The 15,643-nt window shown below is 36.1% G+C and overlaps 1 protein-coding gene across 1 annotated transcript; it reads left to right on the top strand.

The window, feature by feature from the left end:
- The first annotated feature begins 2,871 nt into the window (after positions 1 to 2,871).
- LOC100893061 (HAUS augmin-like complex subunit 1) lies at positions 2,872 to 13,257 on the top strand. The gene is made up of 8 exons (XM_003725757.3): positions 2,872 to 3,018; positions 5,930 to 6,104; positions 7,908 to 8,040; positions 9,419 to 9,553; positions 10,103 to 10,226; positions 10,666 to 10,731; positions 12,004 to 12,123; positions 12,861 to 13,257. Exons 1-8 carry the CDS (start codon positions 2,980 to 2,982, stop codon positions 12,909 to 12,911), a joined length of 843 nt encoding a protein of 280 aa, XP_003725805.1. The 5' UTR covers positions 2,872 to 2,979; the 3' UTR covers positions 12,912 to 13,257.
- The last annotated feature ends 2,386 nt before the right edge of the window (positions 13,258 to 15,643 follow it).

Below are 15,643 nucleotides of genomic sequence, written 5' to 3'. Positions count from 1 at the left end.
CAAACGAGTCAGTGAAAAGTTATAATAATAATCATATCTATAATTAGATTGATAACAATTATATATAAACAAATTATCACTAGTTGCAATGAATTTACAACTCGACTGACCGATTCTTTGCCATACAAGGTCCAGGCGCGGACCCAAAATTTCTTAAGGAGGGGGGGGCAAATTTGAAATCAATTTGAAATTTAGTGTGCTGAAATTTGAAAATCGTGCCGGCCACTATTTCGCATAGTGGGGGGGGGGGGGGGGCGTAGTGAGCACTAATTTTTTTTTTGCAAAATCGCACCCCCCCCCCTTGAGCGCCATGGGGGGCATCTCCCAAAAATAGTAAAATTAACGTGTTTGTACACGTTTTTCTCCTCATTTTTAAATGTTTTTATGGTGAATTATTGGGGGGGATGATTGTGCCATCCCCCCCCCCCCCAGGGATCGACACCCATGAGTTCAATGATTGCGGTTTTCATTAACACGATGAACTTTTCATCTTTACATAAACTATTATTAAATTTCCAATAAGATCCTTTGAATTTGATATCATTCGAAGGTAAATTAAAAAAGTTTAGTTGTGCAGCTGAATGATCAGGAGCTATAAATGATATTATATTGCATTTTGATATTATTTCATCTGATTTTTCGGATACAAACCAATAATCAAGTCGACTTTGCATAAAAAGGATTGTTTTGTCTATATACGTAAATTGCTTTTTCATTCCATTTCTCACTCTCCAAATATCAATCAAATTTAATCTATCCACAAAATTTTGAAAGAGTCTACCAAATTTATAGAGAACCTTTTGTTTACCAGTTCCCATGTAATCCAGGTTAAAATTGCTGATCGTGTTGAAATCACCTCCTATTATTAGCTGATTATTTTTTCCATTGACCGTTGTAAGGGCTTTTTCAAACTCGAGTAAACAAAAAAAATTGTTCTAATTCCTGAACATTACAATTTTAAACTCCTGTCCCATAGGACAATGTCAGAATTATAATACACAAAGCCACAATTACAGCGATAGTCAAGATGTGTTCTTAGGAAAAGTTCAATTTGCTTTAACAATTTATTCAAACGTATAGTACCACCACAAGTATGCACGTGGCAATACAAAATACCTTGAGTATTGTTTAGAAAAAGGTCAGGCGTGTATCACTTTTGGAATTTAAGATTGAAAGGCATCCACTTTTTTTTTAAAACAACAAATTTGGCACAATGGTAAAGAGCAAGACATGCAATCAAAAATGTAACCTATTGCATCATTCGAATATTAAGAAAATACCGAATTCCTCTTTTCTTTAGAATAGAATAGAATAAAATAGAATAGAATTTATTGACTCATTCGACCCCCTTCTGGGGTATTAGAGTACAACACATGTACATTTCATGATAATGATACATAATAAAGAATACAAACATAGCTTAATAATACAAAGAATACAGAATACAACAAAACAACAATATAAAAGTATAACGATAAATAGGAATGATCTAAACCTAGCCTATGCTAAACATAAACACAATATTATAAAATATGGCAAGCATACATGAAAAGTGGAGAATACCACATGAACAATCTAAATACAAACATGAAGAAAAAGAAAGATAAAAACAAAAAATAATTTTAAATTTAAAAAAAAAAATACATTATTGTCTTAACTATAAGAAATTATAAGTTTCATTTTTGTACATGTAAGTGAGTTGTGATTGGATTGTTAAGACTTATGTAGACTAACAAAATACGGCATAATCGTCCATTGGACAAACAAAAACATAATGGAATATAATGTAATAAGACAAACAAAAACAAAAAGTATACTAACAACAAAAAAAGAACAAAAGAACAAACAAACCATCAAAACTATAAAGAAAGACTGTACTGCAGATCAAGAATTGTTGGTTGCTTAATTAATCTACCACTTCGGGTTGTAACATTCCTTTTTATGGGTGACATTGTTAAGATTTACATGTATATAGACCAGCAAAATATGACATTATCACCCTTAAGAAGAGTATTGATTTCTTCAGCTGTCCTATACCGGAATATAAAAATATATTCAACATGTGTAATGTGCAAGGGCGTTTAACTATTACTTTGCGACCTAAATATAACTCTCTTTCCTTTCTGAAAAAGGGCATACAAAAACATAATGGAATTCATCACCAGACTCATGCATATCACAACATGGGCATTCAATACTAATTTCATTAAAAGCTTCTTTGAATAATTGGTAAACGGTACATCTAAAACGGCTCAGTGTTATTCTATCTTTTTTACTCAGCAAAACTAAATACCTTTCAAACTAGACAATCCTTTTTAAAGATCCTATAATTCAGGCACACACTGTTTGTCCAAATTGTTGCCATCACATCTTGTTTTGAAATATCGTTTAATCTCAACTTCAGAGTGCTCAGTATCCAACTATTGCTAAATCCTTCCCCTTGCTTTAGCCAAACAATACCAGGCTTGAACAATACCAAGACCAGCATGGTTCAATATTTTTTCAATACAAGATAACCACTTGAAAGAAGTAGACATATCTACATTCTGACTAATTAACCTTTGCAAAAAATAAAATTTGACTGAATATTTAGAGGGAGAACCTTTTACTATTCTTAACCAGAAACTAACCATTTTGATGTTTGATACTGTTAGCTAGCCATGCCCTCCCAGTTTCTCCATAATTATCTTTGATATGTCAGTATCTAAATCTAATAGGCATACACTTTAGCTTACTTTAGCTTACTATCAGGTAATAACCCTGATATATCGGTACTATACGTTGTGCAAACTACATTAATTATGCAAATTGTACTCTGTCCACTGCTTATATTTTGTTAACAGCTTCATGCCGTTTCGGATGCTGTGCCACCCTGTATATACTTCTAGCCTAATCCTGAACGTGTCTGCTATCTACAATTGGCGCTCCATAATGTAGTGTGGCGCTAGTTTCCGAAATCTCAAAACAAATGAAAAAGCAATGGCCGATAACCACGAAGTCAAGGAGAAACATAGAGAAGTAAGTTACCTTGTGCATTGAAACATTGCTTGTTAAATTAATTAGACAAAAACAATAATGCTTAAATTGAAGTTCTGTAGTCTCGTGAAATAAATAAGCCACTGCTCCTTTGTAGATCTAGCTACGCTAGCTGCGACAGCGGTTCTCATGGTTCTTCTTCTTCTGCTTTTTGTCCTTCCTCCGACCCGTACCCGTCCCGTACCCGTCCCGTACCCGTCCCGTTGGCTTCGAATTAGTCTATGACGGTTTCTAGGAACGGCCCCTGGCCTTATTATGGAGCGCCAGGGGCCGTTCCTAGAAACCGTCATAGACTAAGTCTAACTTCTTGACTAAATCAGGGTTAGTGAGCAACTTGTCCGCTACGTGTTTCACAAAGCCCTCTTTGCTAACATCAAGGCCAAGGACAACTTCCTGACTAAGGAGTTATGATGCCTTCAACATCTCTGTCATAACTATACGGACCGGTATTTAGTCGATGGGCAGCGCCATCACGTGTCATTTATTGGGTAGACTAGATCTATGGCTAGCAAGAAAGGACAATAAATCCTACAGCTATGATCTTTCTTCACATTCACTTTTACAGGAAGTTATCATTTCTTTACATTAGAAAATCTTTTGAAAATAGTCTATGCCATGTTCATATTTTAGGTTTTTCCCACTTTTATAAACTGATTATTCTATGCGTTTCTTTACATATTGTAAAATCCTTAAGGGGTTGGGTAATCTGCCACGTTTTCAGACCCATATTGCCTTCGAGATAAATTCTATCTTCAAATGTGTAAAATGAATAAAACATGTTTTTTTAACGTTTGGAAATTGGAATGTTGAAGTTTTGTCATTTGATTATTCAACTGTCTTGTCGTTGGTTTCTAGGAACGAGCCCCAGGCGCGTGCTGTATAAGGCCAGCGCCAGCTAGCGCCAGACCCGTGTCACAGGCTAGAGGGTGGCATTCTGAATTCTGTGTCCTAGGACACAGAACGGCGAAAATTGGTTGGCAATACGCGTCCGTCCTCGGCGATATGTGTCTTGGGTCGGCAAATATCGTCGCGTATATCACGGCGATATCAGTCTACTGGCGAAATGCGTCCTACAACTTAAAAATCACCTTTAAGTGTGCATATCTCCACTCTCTCTCTCACACAAACCCTAGTCTTCCTCTAATTCCAGGATGCTCCAACACCGGCGCCGGTGTTGGAGCTTCCTGGAGTTTAATTAGTCTTCCTCCAGCTTCATCTATCTTTTCATTCATCCCTCTTGGGCTCTCCCTTCTCTATTTTTATGTCAGTCTACCATTACTTTTCTCTCTTTCGTTATCTCTCTCTCCCGTTCTCACTGCCGACTGACTCTATTTTCTTTGCTGTCTAATCGAAAATTACCCGCCAGCCGCCTTTCGCCTCAATGATCTTTTATCGTTTAATGAAAAAGTGTCGGGGTAAACCCGCTGATTAAATACTGCCTTACATAACAGCATCCATGATGGTCTGACATGCGGATTAGATCGATCTAGTCTACACTTACAATTGAGAAATTAGTTAGGCTCGGCCATCCGGTCGTTTTCACAAATATAAAATAACGTCGATCAGTTGGCTTCTTGCAACAGAAACTTGCGTTTGATCAATTGCAATAAATTGCTACTGATAAATTTGCTACTGATATTTAAAATCTATTGCAACTCAACTATCTTGCAAACATAACACTTCAAACACAAAAACATCTAAATAATACGGCAAACATTTCAATTAAAAGTTTTCTGAAAATTAACGTTAACAAATCGAGTGGACACTTTACGCCAATTGCAGACACATATCACCGGTGGGTCTGGTGACTCTGGTCGGATCACTGAAATTGGTAGAGAGACTGAGAAGAGTGATAGGTGGGGGCCGGTATAGAGTCAGAAAGCTTATAGGTAGTACAGTAGCAGGCACATAGACTCTAGAGTGAATTTGGTGGATGTATTGTAACTTAGTAATTTACTTAGAATCCGGGCAAGATGAGTAGATCTAGGCAGTAATTCCAGGGAGCTCCGGTGTCGGAACCAGCTCCCTGGAGTTAAGTTGGCAGGAGAGCTCAAGAGTAGAGCTCAGTGTCGGGTTGAGCCTTTTTTTTCGTAAAAAAGGACAAGAGCTGTAAGTTTCGAGGAGGTTGGAGGAGAAGTTTAACTCTCCTAATTAGCCTAGGCTTTAATAGATGGTTGAGTTTCCTCACAAAATAGTTGGGTCTTTCGACTGATTCCTAGAAAGAGGATATTTAAATAGTCTGTACGACAAAAATCCGCTTTCCTTTTACTTTTCGAATTCAATAATAATTTTGTTGCTCTTACATGAAGTTGGGGTATGATGGAGGGGTCAGTTTTTAAAGATCTTAATTGTTGACTCTTGTCCACATGAAGAGCAAGCTTTCACTGAGGTGTAGTTAGGAAAATTCAAAGAGGTCCTTTTCTCCCTCTGCTCTCCTTTCTGAGTTCTCCTCCACTCCCTCCCTTTTCCGCTCTCTTCCCTTTTTTCCCTTCATTTTGGAGGGCAACTGCCCCCATCGTCCCCTCTCCTTATCTATGCCCCTGCTAATAGAGCGTAGAGAACAGAAAACTGAATGGTCTCATTTGTCTTTGCTAACACTATGTAAGAGGGTATTGCAGTATTGGTTTAGAAGTATTGGACTATATTATATCCACATACATATATGTAAACATTTGATGAGTGCCCCTTGGTTATCTGAGAGTTTAGTTCAGTGCACTGCGCATCTACAAACTCCCGTCCTTTAGAATTCTATTATTATTTGATTCTCATTATATCTGTGAATTTGGAATCTGAGATTGTCTCCTGTTCAGTTTATCTGTTGGTTATGTCAAAGAAATCCATATTACAATTTTCAGTGTTAAAAGACCCTCTTCAAACTGTAATTTTCTCCCAGGTGCGATGTTGGTTGGAGGAAGTGTTTGGAGATCACACAGTCCCACAGTATGAGATTAATGTCAAGATGGTGGTGATGCTACATGATCTGATGCAGAGATGTAAGGAGAGAGATACAGATAAACAAATCCTGATTGATGATCTTAACGACAAGACCACTGAGTACCATGGAGAAGGTAAAATTCTTTCATGACGATGAAGATGATGACTATGAAAGTGAATAATGATATACTATCACTATACCAAGTTTAGTACTCTGTACCAAGTTTCAACATGATAGACAGTGTCATTTCAGAGACAGTGTCATTCCAATGGCTTCTATTGGTAAATCAATAATGATAAATTAAAATAGATTTTAGCAACTGTCCACCAAAAAAAGTATATTCTAATCACACACCGTCAAAACACAGTTTTGATGCTCTATTGGCGCAATGTTGATGTGACATCATTCATATTCATAGAGCTGATTATGACAATTTAGGACTATAACTTTATCAAGTATCAACTTCATTGACACTGCTCTTTTGCGGATATAGACATAATGTTGGAACAACGTTTGGACATATCATATTACATATCACAATACATGTATAACATTTGGAAGTGGTACGTACCAATTACCTTTTAGCTTCTATCTTCACCTTTGCTAATGACACATTGGGAGGGAGATTCTGGTAGCTATCTAGTTTAGCTTTCAGAGGAGACAGGCCATGTTTAGTCATTCAAATTGAAAGGAAATCTGTCATTTTCCTTGTCTCTAATTGTCAAACATAAGTGCTCCATATATGTCTTCTGGATCTTGCACAGTCTTGTCTGAACCAAATACGTGTTGGAGAGAAGTTGAGCCCTCAGCCAAAGAGCTTGCCGTATGATGTAAGACGAAGAATGTTGTGGATAGAGTAGATGCGGATCCAGAGGTATCTTGCCTGACCAATACTTAATGGACGACTTGGAGAGTACAGCGACAACAGTCTTGGCATGTACAACATCTTTAATCTTGAACTTAATCAACCGCTTCCATTTGAGATATGAAAATGGAGTAGACATCAAACTCTCAAGATTAGAAAGATCATATCTCTGCAGTATACATCGGAGTGCTTGGATGGAAGGAGCATTCACCGCGAAAGCTGCTAGAAAAGTCCGCGATTCAAACCTTCCACTGTCAAGATTGAGGACCTGACCAAGAAGGAGGAGCTTATTAAGGTCAATTTGATGAGACATCGGGACGAGGTCCTTGAGGAGGTAGATTATTTCATCTGCTGCAGATAAGGGTACACCCAGGATCTATTTGAATAGATGAGATTATACTCAGTCCAGTTTAGTTAACATTGACTTGGTAAAATTAAAGATTGAAGAGCCATATTCTTGGGATGCAGAAAGTCTTCCACAAACGAGCTGACAGAATGGGAATAAGACCACTGGAGTAAGCACCAGCTCCTGATAGGGCATGTAAAGTATGAAGACCCTTCCCAATGATCTCATCAGTTGGATCCCTGCGAACACTCGACTTCTGGATTCCAAGATGCGGGTGACAAACTTTCCCCGCAATAATGGCATCACCAACAGTCCATGAAGTTTGGAATGTACCTTTACTACCTTTGCTTATTACCACAGCACTTTTGGAGGAGTTGATCTTATAGCGCCATCGTCTTCCAACATCTTCCAACATCTCCTGAAGGTCGCCGGCAGAGTTACTAGCAAGAGCCACATCATCAGCCAGAACATTAACTCCTGAATAACGTCCATTGATGACACAACCCAGCCCTTTCTCAAGTAATTCTTTAATGAGCCCATCAACAAACACAGTGTATAGAGTTGGGATAAAACACCCCCTTGCCTGACTTCTACAAAAAATACAAAAAACATCAAATTTACAAGGGATATGAATTACTTATTTATTATCTGCATATCTAATTTTAAATTCAAATGGTGAATGAAAGTTTACATCTTCACCAGTCTCTTATATTTTCCATTTTCAGAGAAGCGGTTGTCATCCATAGTGGAAAATGTTGGCCTGTCACCAAGCAGTCTCTCACAATCCGGTAATGTTAGTCTAAGGACACTTACTAATGTTGCTCAAACTCTTCAACTACAAGTTACTTCAGCCAGCAAGTAAGTTTCTTAAACATTCAAGTTTGGCATCTTCCTCAGTATGAATCTTGTTTCACAGTAAATCGTCTCATTTTTAGTTTATTATGATTACTTGTACAACTCAAATTTCCCATGGGACCATCGGGATGCATCTAATTACAAGATGATGCAATGGAGTATTAGGGAATGGGGCTGAAATTTATATATGCTATGATTCCACGTTATAAAAATATGACATTGAACTAAAAATTATTTTTCGCCATGATCGTCTGGCATCTTCCATTTCTATGAATCTATCCCTTTCTCGTAACACATAAGATGACCATCAAGATAATCGCTTCTCGCTCTACTTCATAATAATATTTGCAAATCATCACATTTTCCCCCTTAAATTGAATTAAAAGAATATGGTTCCTCAAGGTGGGTAATGAAATATTTCATTTTGATTGATCTCATTACTTGACAGTCAATGTTGGTTGTTCTTCTCTGTTAACTTTGATACCACATACAGAGTGTTTGCCTCTTAGGCAAAAAAAAAAAAAAATCATTTGGTTGTCCCCGACCGCCCGCTCGTCATTTTCGGGCCGCTCGTATTTTTTTTTTTTTTTTTTTTTTTTTTTTTAATTCAATTTTTTTTTGTTTATTCAATATTTTTTTTTTTTTAGTTTTTTTTTTTTAGTTTTTTTTTTTTTTTTTTTTTTTGGGGGGGAGCAATCTTAAATGCCAGACATACCATTTTATGCATTTGCAAGGATCAAAAATGCGTCCTGTTGCCATTTTGGTCTTTTCAGTACGCAATTAGGTATTTATTAAACTTGCCATTTTTATTTTGTCAAAATTATGTCAAAATGCCGTTCATTCAAATCAGGTTCTGAGCATTCTTAAACTCATTTTAAAGCCCATCTGTACTAGTTTGCAGTAGGGATTAGACCACCCTGCAAGGTCACTGGACAGGTGGTTATCTCATCAAATCAGCTCTCAGTTAATATAAGATAAAGAGGATAATGGGGGACCAATGGTCACCGATTAGGCATTGTTTGCTACATAGAGGGTGCAAGTAGCTATAAGTAGTACAATGGAGATTTAAAAGGTGCTGTATATCAAAGCCTAAAATACTTTCTGTAATGGTCTCGATATTCATTGTACATTAAACTAGTCTTTTACCATATTAAAGTGTTTTATAGACTTTGTTTGTTTAAATGCTTGACAATCCCAATGATTTTTTTTTTTTAATGGAACAAAAATTATTAAAAAATATTTTAAAAAATGGGGGAAAAAAAAGAAGAAAAAAAAAATCAAACCCTACTCCAGAATAGCAATCGAGGACAACCAAACAATTTTTTTTTTTGGCCTTATCCATAAACTGCTATAATAAGAGTGTATAATTTTTCTTCCTCAGTTATTATCTGGCAATGATGAATTTAACGAGGGAGTTGGTAGCTTTGGAAGACAAGCGGCAGGAAGAGAATCTCTCAAATCAGAAGCTCTTCAATAAGACCAAGATAGCTATGATTAAAACTGAGTCTTTGAAGAAGTGAGTATTTTCATTGACATTGAAGCTCTGTCATTCAAATGATTTAGCATGATAATGTGATAAGGCAAACTCATATATATTTTTAAAAAAAAGGCACATCCCTAATTTGGGGCACTTATTTGGAGAATTCTGTTTTTTAAAGTCTGAAACATTTTTTTCCTTTTAATTTGGAGATTAAATCACTAACTATATGTATATGTAATTCTTCTTGTATTTTCTATACGGTCAAAAACACATTCCATCAATGTGTCGTAATAAATAATGATATCATATACATGTACACAGAAATTGAGAGAAAAATTGAATGTAAATAAATTTACTAAATACATATTTTTCTTCTTTTATACAGTGTACAAATGAACTTATTACAAAGGTTGGATTGCCCTTCCATGACTCCCTGTGGGCTTTAAAATTCCACATTTCTGTTCTTTTCTTGGTTAATGTTCGTTAGATGTTACATGTACATAGATGTACATGAATTAGAATATGCTTGAATTAAATTTTTCATCTTATGAACTGAAGCTTTCATTCCTCTTTGATTGTTTACAGAGCAATGGTATCTTTAGAGGAACAAGCAAAGGAAGAAGGACCTAAGCTTGAAGATAGGATGAGACAGACCGGGTTCTATCATAGTAAATCTAGAGAGTATGACAACCAACTTGAAAGCCTTGAGGTAACAAACATGTATCTAGCATTAATTACTGTAGCAGAATGTTTGAACATTTCTGACAATTAATCTTGTCTACTTCTTTCATCGTACCTCTTCATACATAACATTTTTTCTTCAAATCATTTTTATTTGCCTATGTTTTAGAAGGAAAAGACCTATTCTCATACCACTTATTGTGTTTATTTGGTTTTCCATACATTTAAGTTGGAATATGGGTAAAAGGATTGGTCAAAGATCAACTACTAACTCTCTATGAAATGCATTTGTAATCTTAATATTAATGTTGAGGTAAGATCCCCAACCTGATATAAGCTTGAAGGTCTAGGTATGAAATCCTCCAAATAATCACTGTTTTTTAATTACTAGTGTAATGAACATTGTGCTGATATAACTGTACTGTTCATCTGGAAATAAATATTGTGCTTTGTATATTTCTCTGCAGGTTAAGTTACGTGAAACCGGTGTGGAACCATCTCTGTACCATCAGAGTCTGGTTGCATTATCTCAGGTAATACTTCCTCTCTTTCTATTTCTCTTCAAGACAAAGTCATAAATAACATGGAGAGAAATTATTTGTTCATGTTTCAAAGACATGCTAGATAATCAGGAAAATTCCTTCATTTGATAACTTATAGGGTCAGGCTACGTTGCTCTAATATATGCTTTGAGTTAAAGCAAAATTATACCATAGAGAAATAGATCAGTAAAACTTTGAAGAAAAAAGGGATTAATAATGTCATGATTGTTTCGACTCACTTATAATCTGAAGTTACTAAATTAGTGATATGATATGCATTTATAAAACGTTTTGAATTTCATTAGAGCTTGCTCAGCATTGTGAACAGTCTTTAAAATAGTGCCTGGCTGGAATGCTTTCAAAGGGAGTGGAAAATGTGCTTACATTGAGTGATTTCAAGTTCGGTGTTGAAAGCTGGTGTTGGTGTTGTGAGAACACCAACACCAGCCACAACACCGAACTTGAAATCAGGCTGGTGTTGGGATTGACCTCTGGAAATATGACGCATTTCCGGCAGTCTGTGTTGAGGGCTGGTGTTGAATGTCGTCTGCTGAACCGAGTATTACAGTTGGTGTTGACGATTTACGTGTAATTTTTCCATTCACCAACACCAGCCCCTAGGGATTGGGAAATTCATGATTTCAAGTTCGGTGTTGGTGTTGGTGTTGCAGTAACTATGCAGGTAACTATGCGGATATCTGGCACGAATCTCACGATCATGCCAAGGTAAAAATCCATTTTAAAGTCAAAACAGAAGTAAATCCTGGGAGCTGCATATGTATTTCAAGAGAAATTATATTTTATCTATTGATTTTTTAATATGACTTTACATTTGATATTCGACATGGTGTTATTTATTGGAATTTCTGAATGGATTATGCTTTTACCGCAAGACTTTTCGCCTGTAAAGTAGGACGTCACTCGGCGCTGAGGCTGGTGTTGAGCTATCGATAACGCGCACGCACGCGCACGCGCGTGATCGGTATCGTTCTTCTAAACTGACCGTCGGTGTTGGAGCTCGGTTCAGCAGCCTTTCCAAGCTCTCAACACCAACACCAACACCGAACACCGTACTTGAAATCACTCATTGTGTGTGCAGTTAATAATATATCTGTAAAGCACTATCATACATCATCAATGTATTTAGCACTACCGGAACCGTATAAGAAACCAGAGTATTATTATTATCATCATTATTAAAAATGATGTTGCTGAAAGGAGAGAAAACAAAGCAATTGTTTATAAATTTGTTCTTATTTTCAGGAATTAGAATCACTTGATACCAGGCTGTCTCCACTCAAAGCTAAACTAGATAGCTACCAGAATCTCCCTCCTAATGTACCATTAGCAAAGGTGAAGATAGAAGAAGCTAAAAGGCAATTGGTACGTACCACTCGCAAATATTTACAGTCTTACAATCAACTTGAAACTTGGTACAGTTATAGTACTAAAATAGTCATAATCAGCTCTCCGAATATCAAGAACATCGCCTCAATGTTGGAGCAACAAAGTGTCCAAACGTTGTTTTGACATTATGTCTATATCCACAAAAGGGCAGTGTCAATCAAGTTGATACTTGGTAAAGTTATGTAGTCCTTGATAGTCATAATCAGCTCTAAGAATATGAATGATGTCATGAAACATTGCGCCAATAGAGCATCAAAACCTTGTTTTGATGGTGTGTCTATATCTCCTAAATGACACTGTTAATCATGTGAAACTTGGTACAGAGTACTAAACTTGGCATAGTGACATTATATTCATTATCTTAGTCATCATCTTAATTTCCATAAAAGAATTTTACACATTAAGACAGACCACCTCATACTTGTTCACAAGTATAAAAATGTCTTGTTTTATTTGAATTAAATCAAACATCAGTTTACCGGTATGCGTTCAAAGATAAATGTACCGGTACATTCTTTTATCAAATGGGACATAACACATATTAGCCATTTTACACATCTGTAGTTAATTTCAATATTTATGTTTGATGCATAAATTCTAAATTAATTGTTGAACAAACATTCACTCTGCTTGTCCTGTTATTTCTTTTTGTCAATCACTGCTCTTGTATTGAAATTGATCACAGAATGGTTTACTTATTTGTTTATTTTTAGATGGCTATGGAAGCGGAGTTATCAAGAAACATTGACATGATGCATATGTGAGATGGCATTGTGTAGGTGCTGATCAAGAGACTACTGAAGGAAGTGTGTGTAAAGGTTTATCAAGAACAGAAGATGGGTCAAAGACTGAACCACCAACACGAGGGTTTACACAATTTAAATCATGATTTCAATCGCCCTGATGTACAAAACAATAATTGGTGATTTAAATCATTTTCATAGACTTGTGTGTTAAAGGAAACTTTCTTTGAAATATCTTATAAGTGGATTTTTTCCCCGTACTTTTGCACAGTTTTGTGCTGCAACATCAATTTCACTGTATTTTGTTTGTAAGTGCAAGACTTCTTGTTGTTGTTCCATCAGTTCCATGCACATGATTCAGTTGAAATACTTGCTTACCGGTAAACCTAGGCCTTTTGCTATCAGTGAAGCAGTTTTAATCATTAAAACCTGTTTGCATAGCTGAGGTCATGAGGATGTTTTGCAATAACTGTAGAGTAATGTACCATTGAAAGAAAGCCAGCAGTTAGGTATGAGATACATGTATTAACATGAGGTTCAAAATTGTCTCATTTTTGTTTTCTTTCCTTCTTTTTGCACATAAATAATAATAATAATAAAAACGTTACTTATAAAGCGCTTACCACCGAAGTCTCTAAGCGCTATACACACAAAATAGACTGATATACAATTACATCTTATACAAAACTAAAAATGCAAATAGACATACAAATTACAATACATATGGAATACACGTCAAAGTGAACAGAGTAATTAATCATCAAACGCAATTTTGAATAAATGTGTCTTGAGACTAGTTTTGAATAGGTTAACAGTTTGACAGTTTTTTACATTTAAAGGTAATCTGTTCCAAAGTTCAGCAGAAGCTTTGCGAAAGGAGCGATTACCATAAGAAAGAGTTGACACAGAAGTAGATACGAGGTTTAATTGTGAAGATGACCGTAAACTGCGGGAGGGTTTGTATTCCTCGATTAATTCTTGCAGATAAATTGGTGCCGTTTCATGAATGCATTTATAAGTTAAAACTAAGATTTTGTACATAATGCGGTACCTCACCGGCAACCAATGCAATTCGCGAAGTACTGGGGTGATGTGTTCACAAGAACGCATGCGTGTTACAAGCCTGGCAGCAGAGTTTTGGATTCTCTGGAGTCTTGCAATGTGCGAGTCCGGAAGGCCATAAAGAAGGCTATTGCATTGATCAAGACGGCATGTAATAAATGCATGTATAAGCGTTTCGGTAGATTTTTGATCAAGAAAATTTCTAATACGACCTATCTTGTACAAGGCATATGAAGCTGAGCGACAAATATTTTTTATATAATCATCCATCCTAAGATCATTTTCAAAGATGACACCAAGGTTACGTGCACTTTTGACAGGTTGTATCGGAACATTAGCAATTTCGACAGATGGTAAATGAGAGGACTTTCCGAATCGAGATGCTACATGTATAACCTCAGTTTTATCCTCATTTAACTTCAAATCATTAGCAGTGGACCAAGCTTTGATATCATTTATACATCTTTCAAGTTTAGTAATAACAGAATGGTTAGAATCACGTTTCAAAACAACATAAACTTGGGTGTCATCTGCATATATCATTCGGCCCAAACCATGCGCTTCAATAATATCTTCAAGTGGTGCAGTGTACAGAGTAAATGATAAAGGTCCGATGACGGAACCTTGAGGAACACCTTCAAGTGGAACATGAGGTTTGGATAATGAGTCATTAATGACAATAGATTGTGAACGATTCATAAAGTATGTTTTAAACCAATTCAAGGCAGTACCTGATACACCATATCTATTACGTAAGCGATCAAGAAAAACATCATGACTGATAGTATCAAAAGCCGCAGAATAGTCTAAAAGTATTAAAACAGCTTCATCACCTTGGTCCACAGCTAACAACAAATCATTATATACACATAAAAGAGCTGTTTTAACACTATGAGAAGATCTATAAGCAGATTGCATTTTACTACACAGATTGTTTGATGATAGATAGCCCTGAATTTGAGAAGCACAAGCACGTTCAATTGTTTTAGCAAGAAACTTAAGGTTGGCAACAGGCCGATAGTTTTTCAAAATTTCACAATCCAAATTTGGTTTCTTCAAAAGAGGGGTGATTTGTGCCGATTTCAAAACATCGGGAAATTGACCACTTTGAATGGACATGTTTATAATTTTGGTAATGACTGGTAAAAGCTCATCTAAACAGTTTTTAAGCAGCCATGTCGGCATTGGATCGAGACTACATGAAGTTGATGGAGATTTCATTATTATAACTCTGACAGTATCCTCTGATACTGGTGAAAATTCAGGAAATGAAGAATTGCATGAATCAAGCATGGATATGGAAACATCCGTTTTTGATGAATCCTTAAGAACATTTTTGATACTCCGAATTTTGTCTGTAAAAAAGTCAGAAAAACGTTCAGCAAGTGAAAGATCAGAATCGTCAGAAGGTAACACCTTGGATACTTTTGGTGTGCACAATTTGTTGACTTTTTGAAATAGCTGCTTTGAATTACAGCCTTCAAATTGTTTTGAATGATGGTTTTGTTTAGATTGTTTGATCATGCGATTATATTCATAACATTGGTTTTTGAAAATTTGTCTGTCAACTTCTAATTTAGAAGCAACCCAACGTCGCTCAAGGCGTCGTGAGATCCGTTTCATTTCATGTAATTTTTCATTTTGTTTGAAATCAAAATAATTTACATTTCTAAGTATGGCAATTTGAAAGA

Source organism: Strongylocentrotus purpuratus, unplaced genomic scaffold (genome assembly GCF_000002235.5).
Source record: "Strongylocentrotus purpuratus isolate Spur 01 unplaced genomic scaffold, Spur_5.0 spur5_scaffold_9, whole genome shotgun sequence".
NCBI lineage: Eukaryota > Metazoa > Echinodermata > Echinoidea > Camarodonta > Strongylocentrotidae > Strongylocentrotus > Strongylocentrotus purpuratus.
The sequence above is the reverse complement of the archived record's forward strand: the minus strand, read 5'-3'. Positions and strand labels throughout refer to the sequence as shown.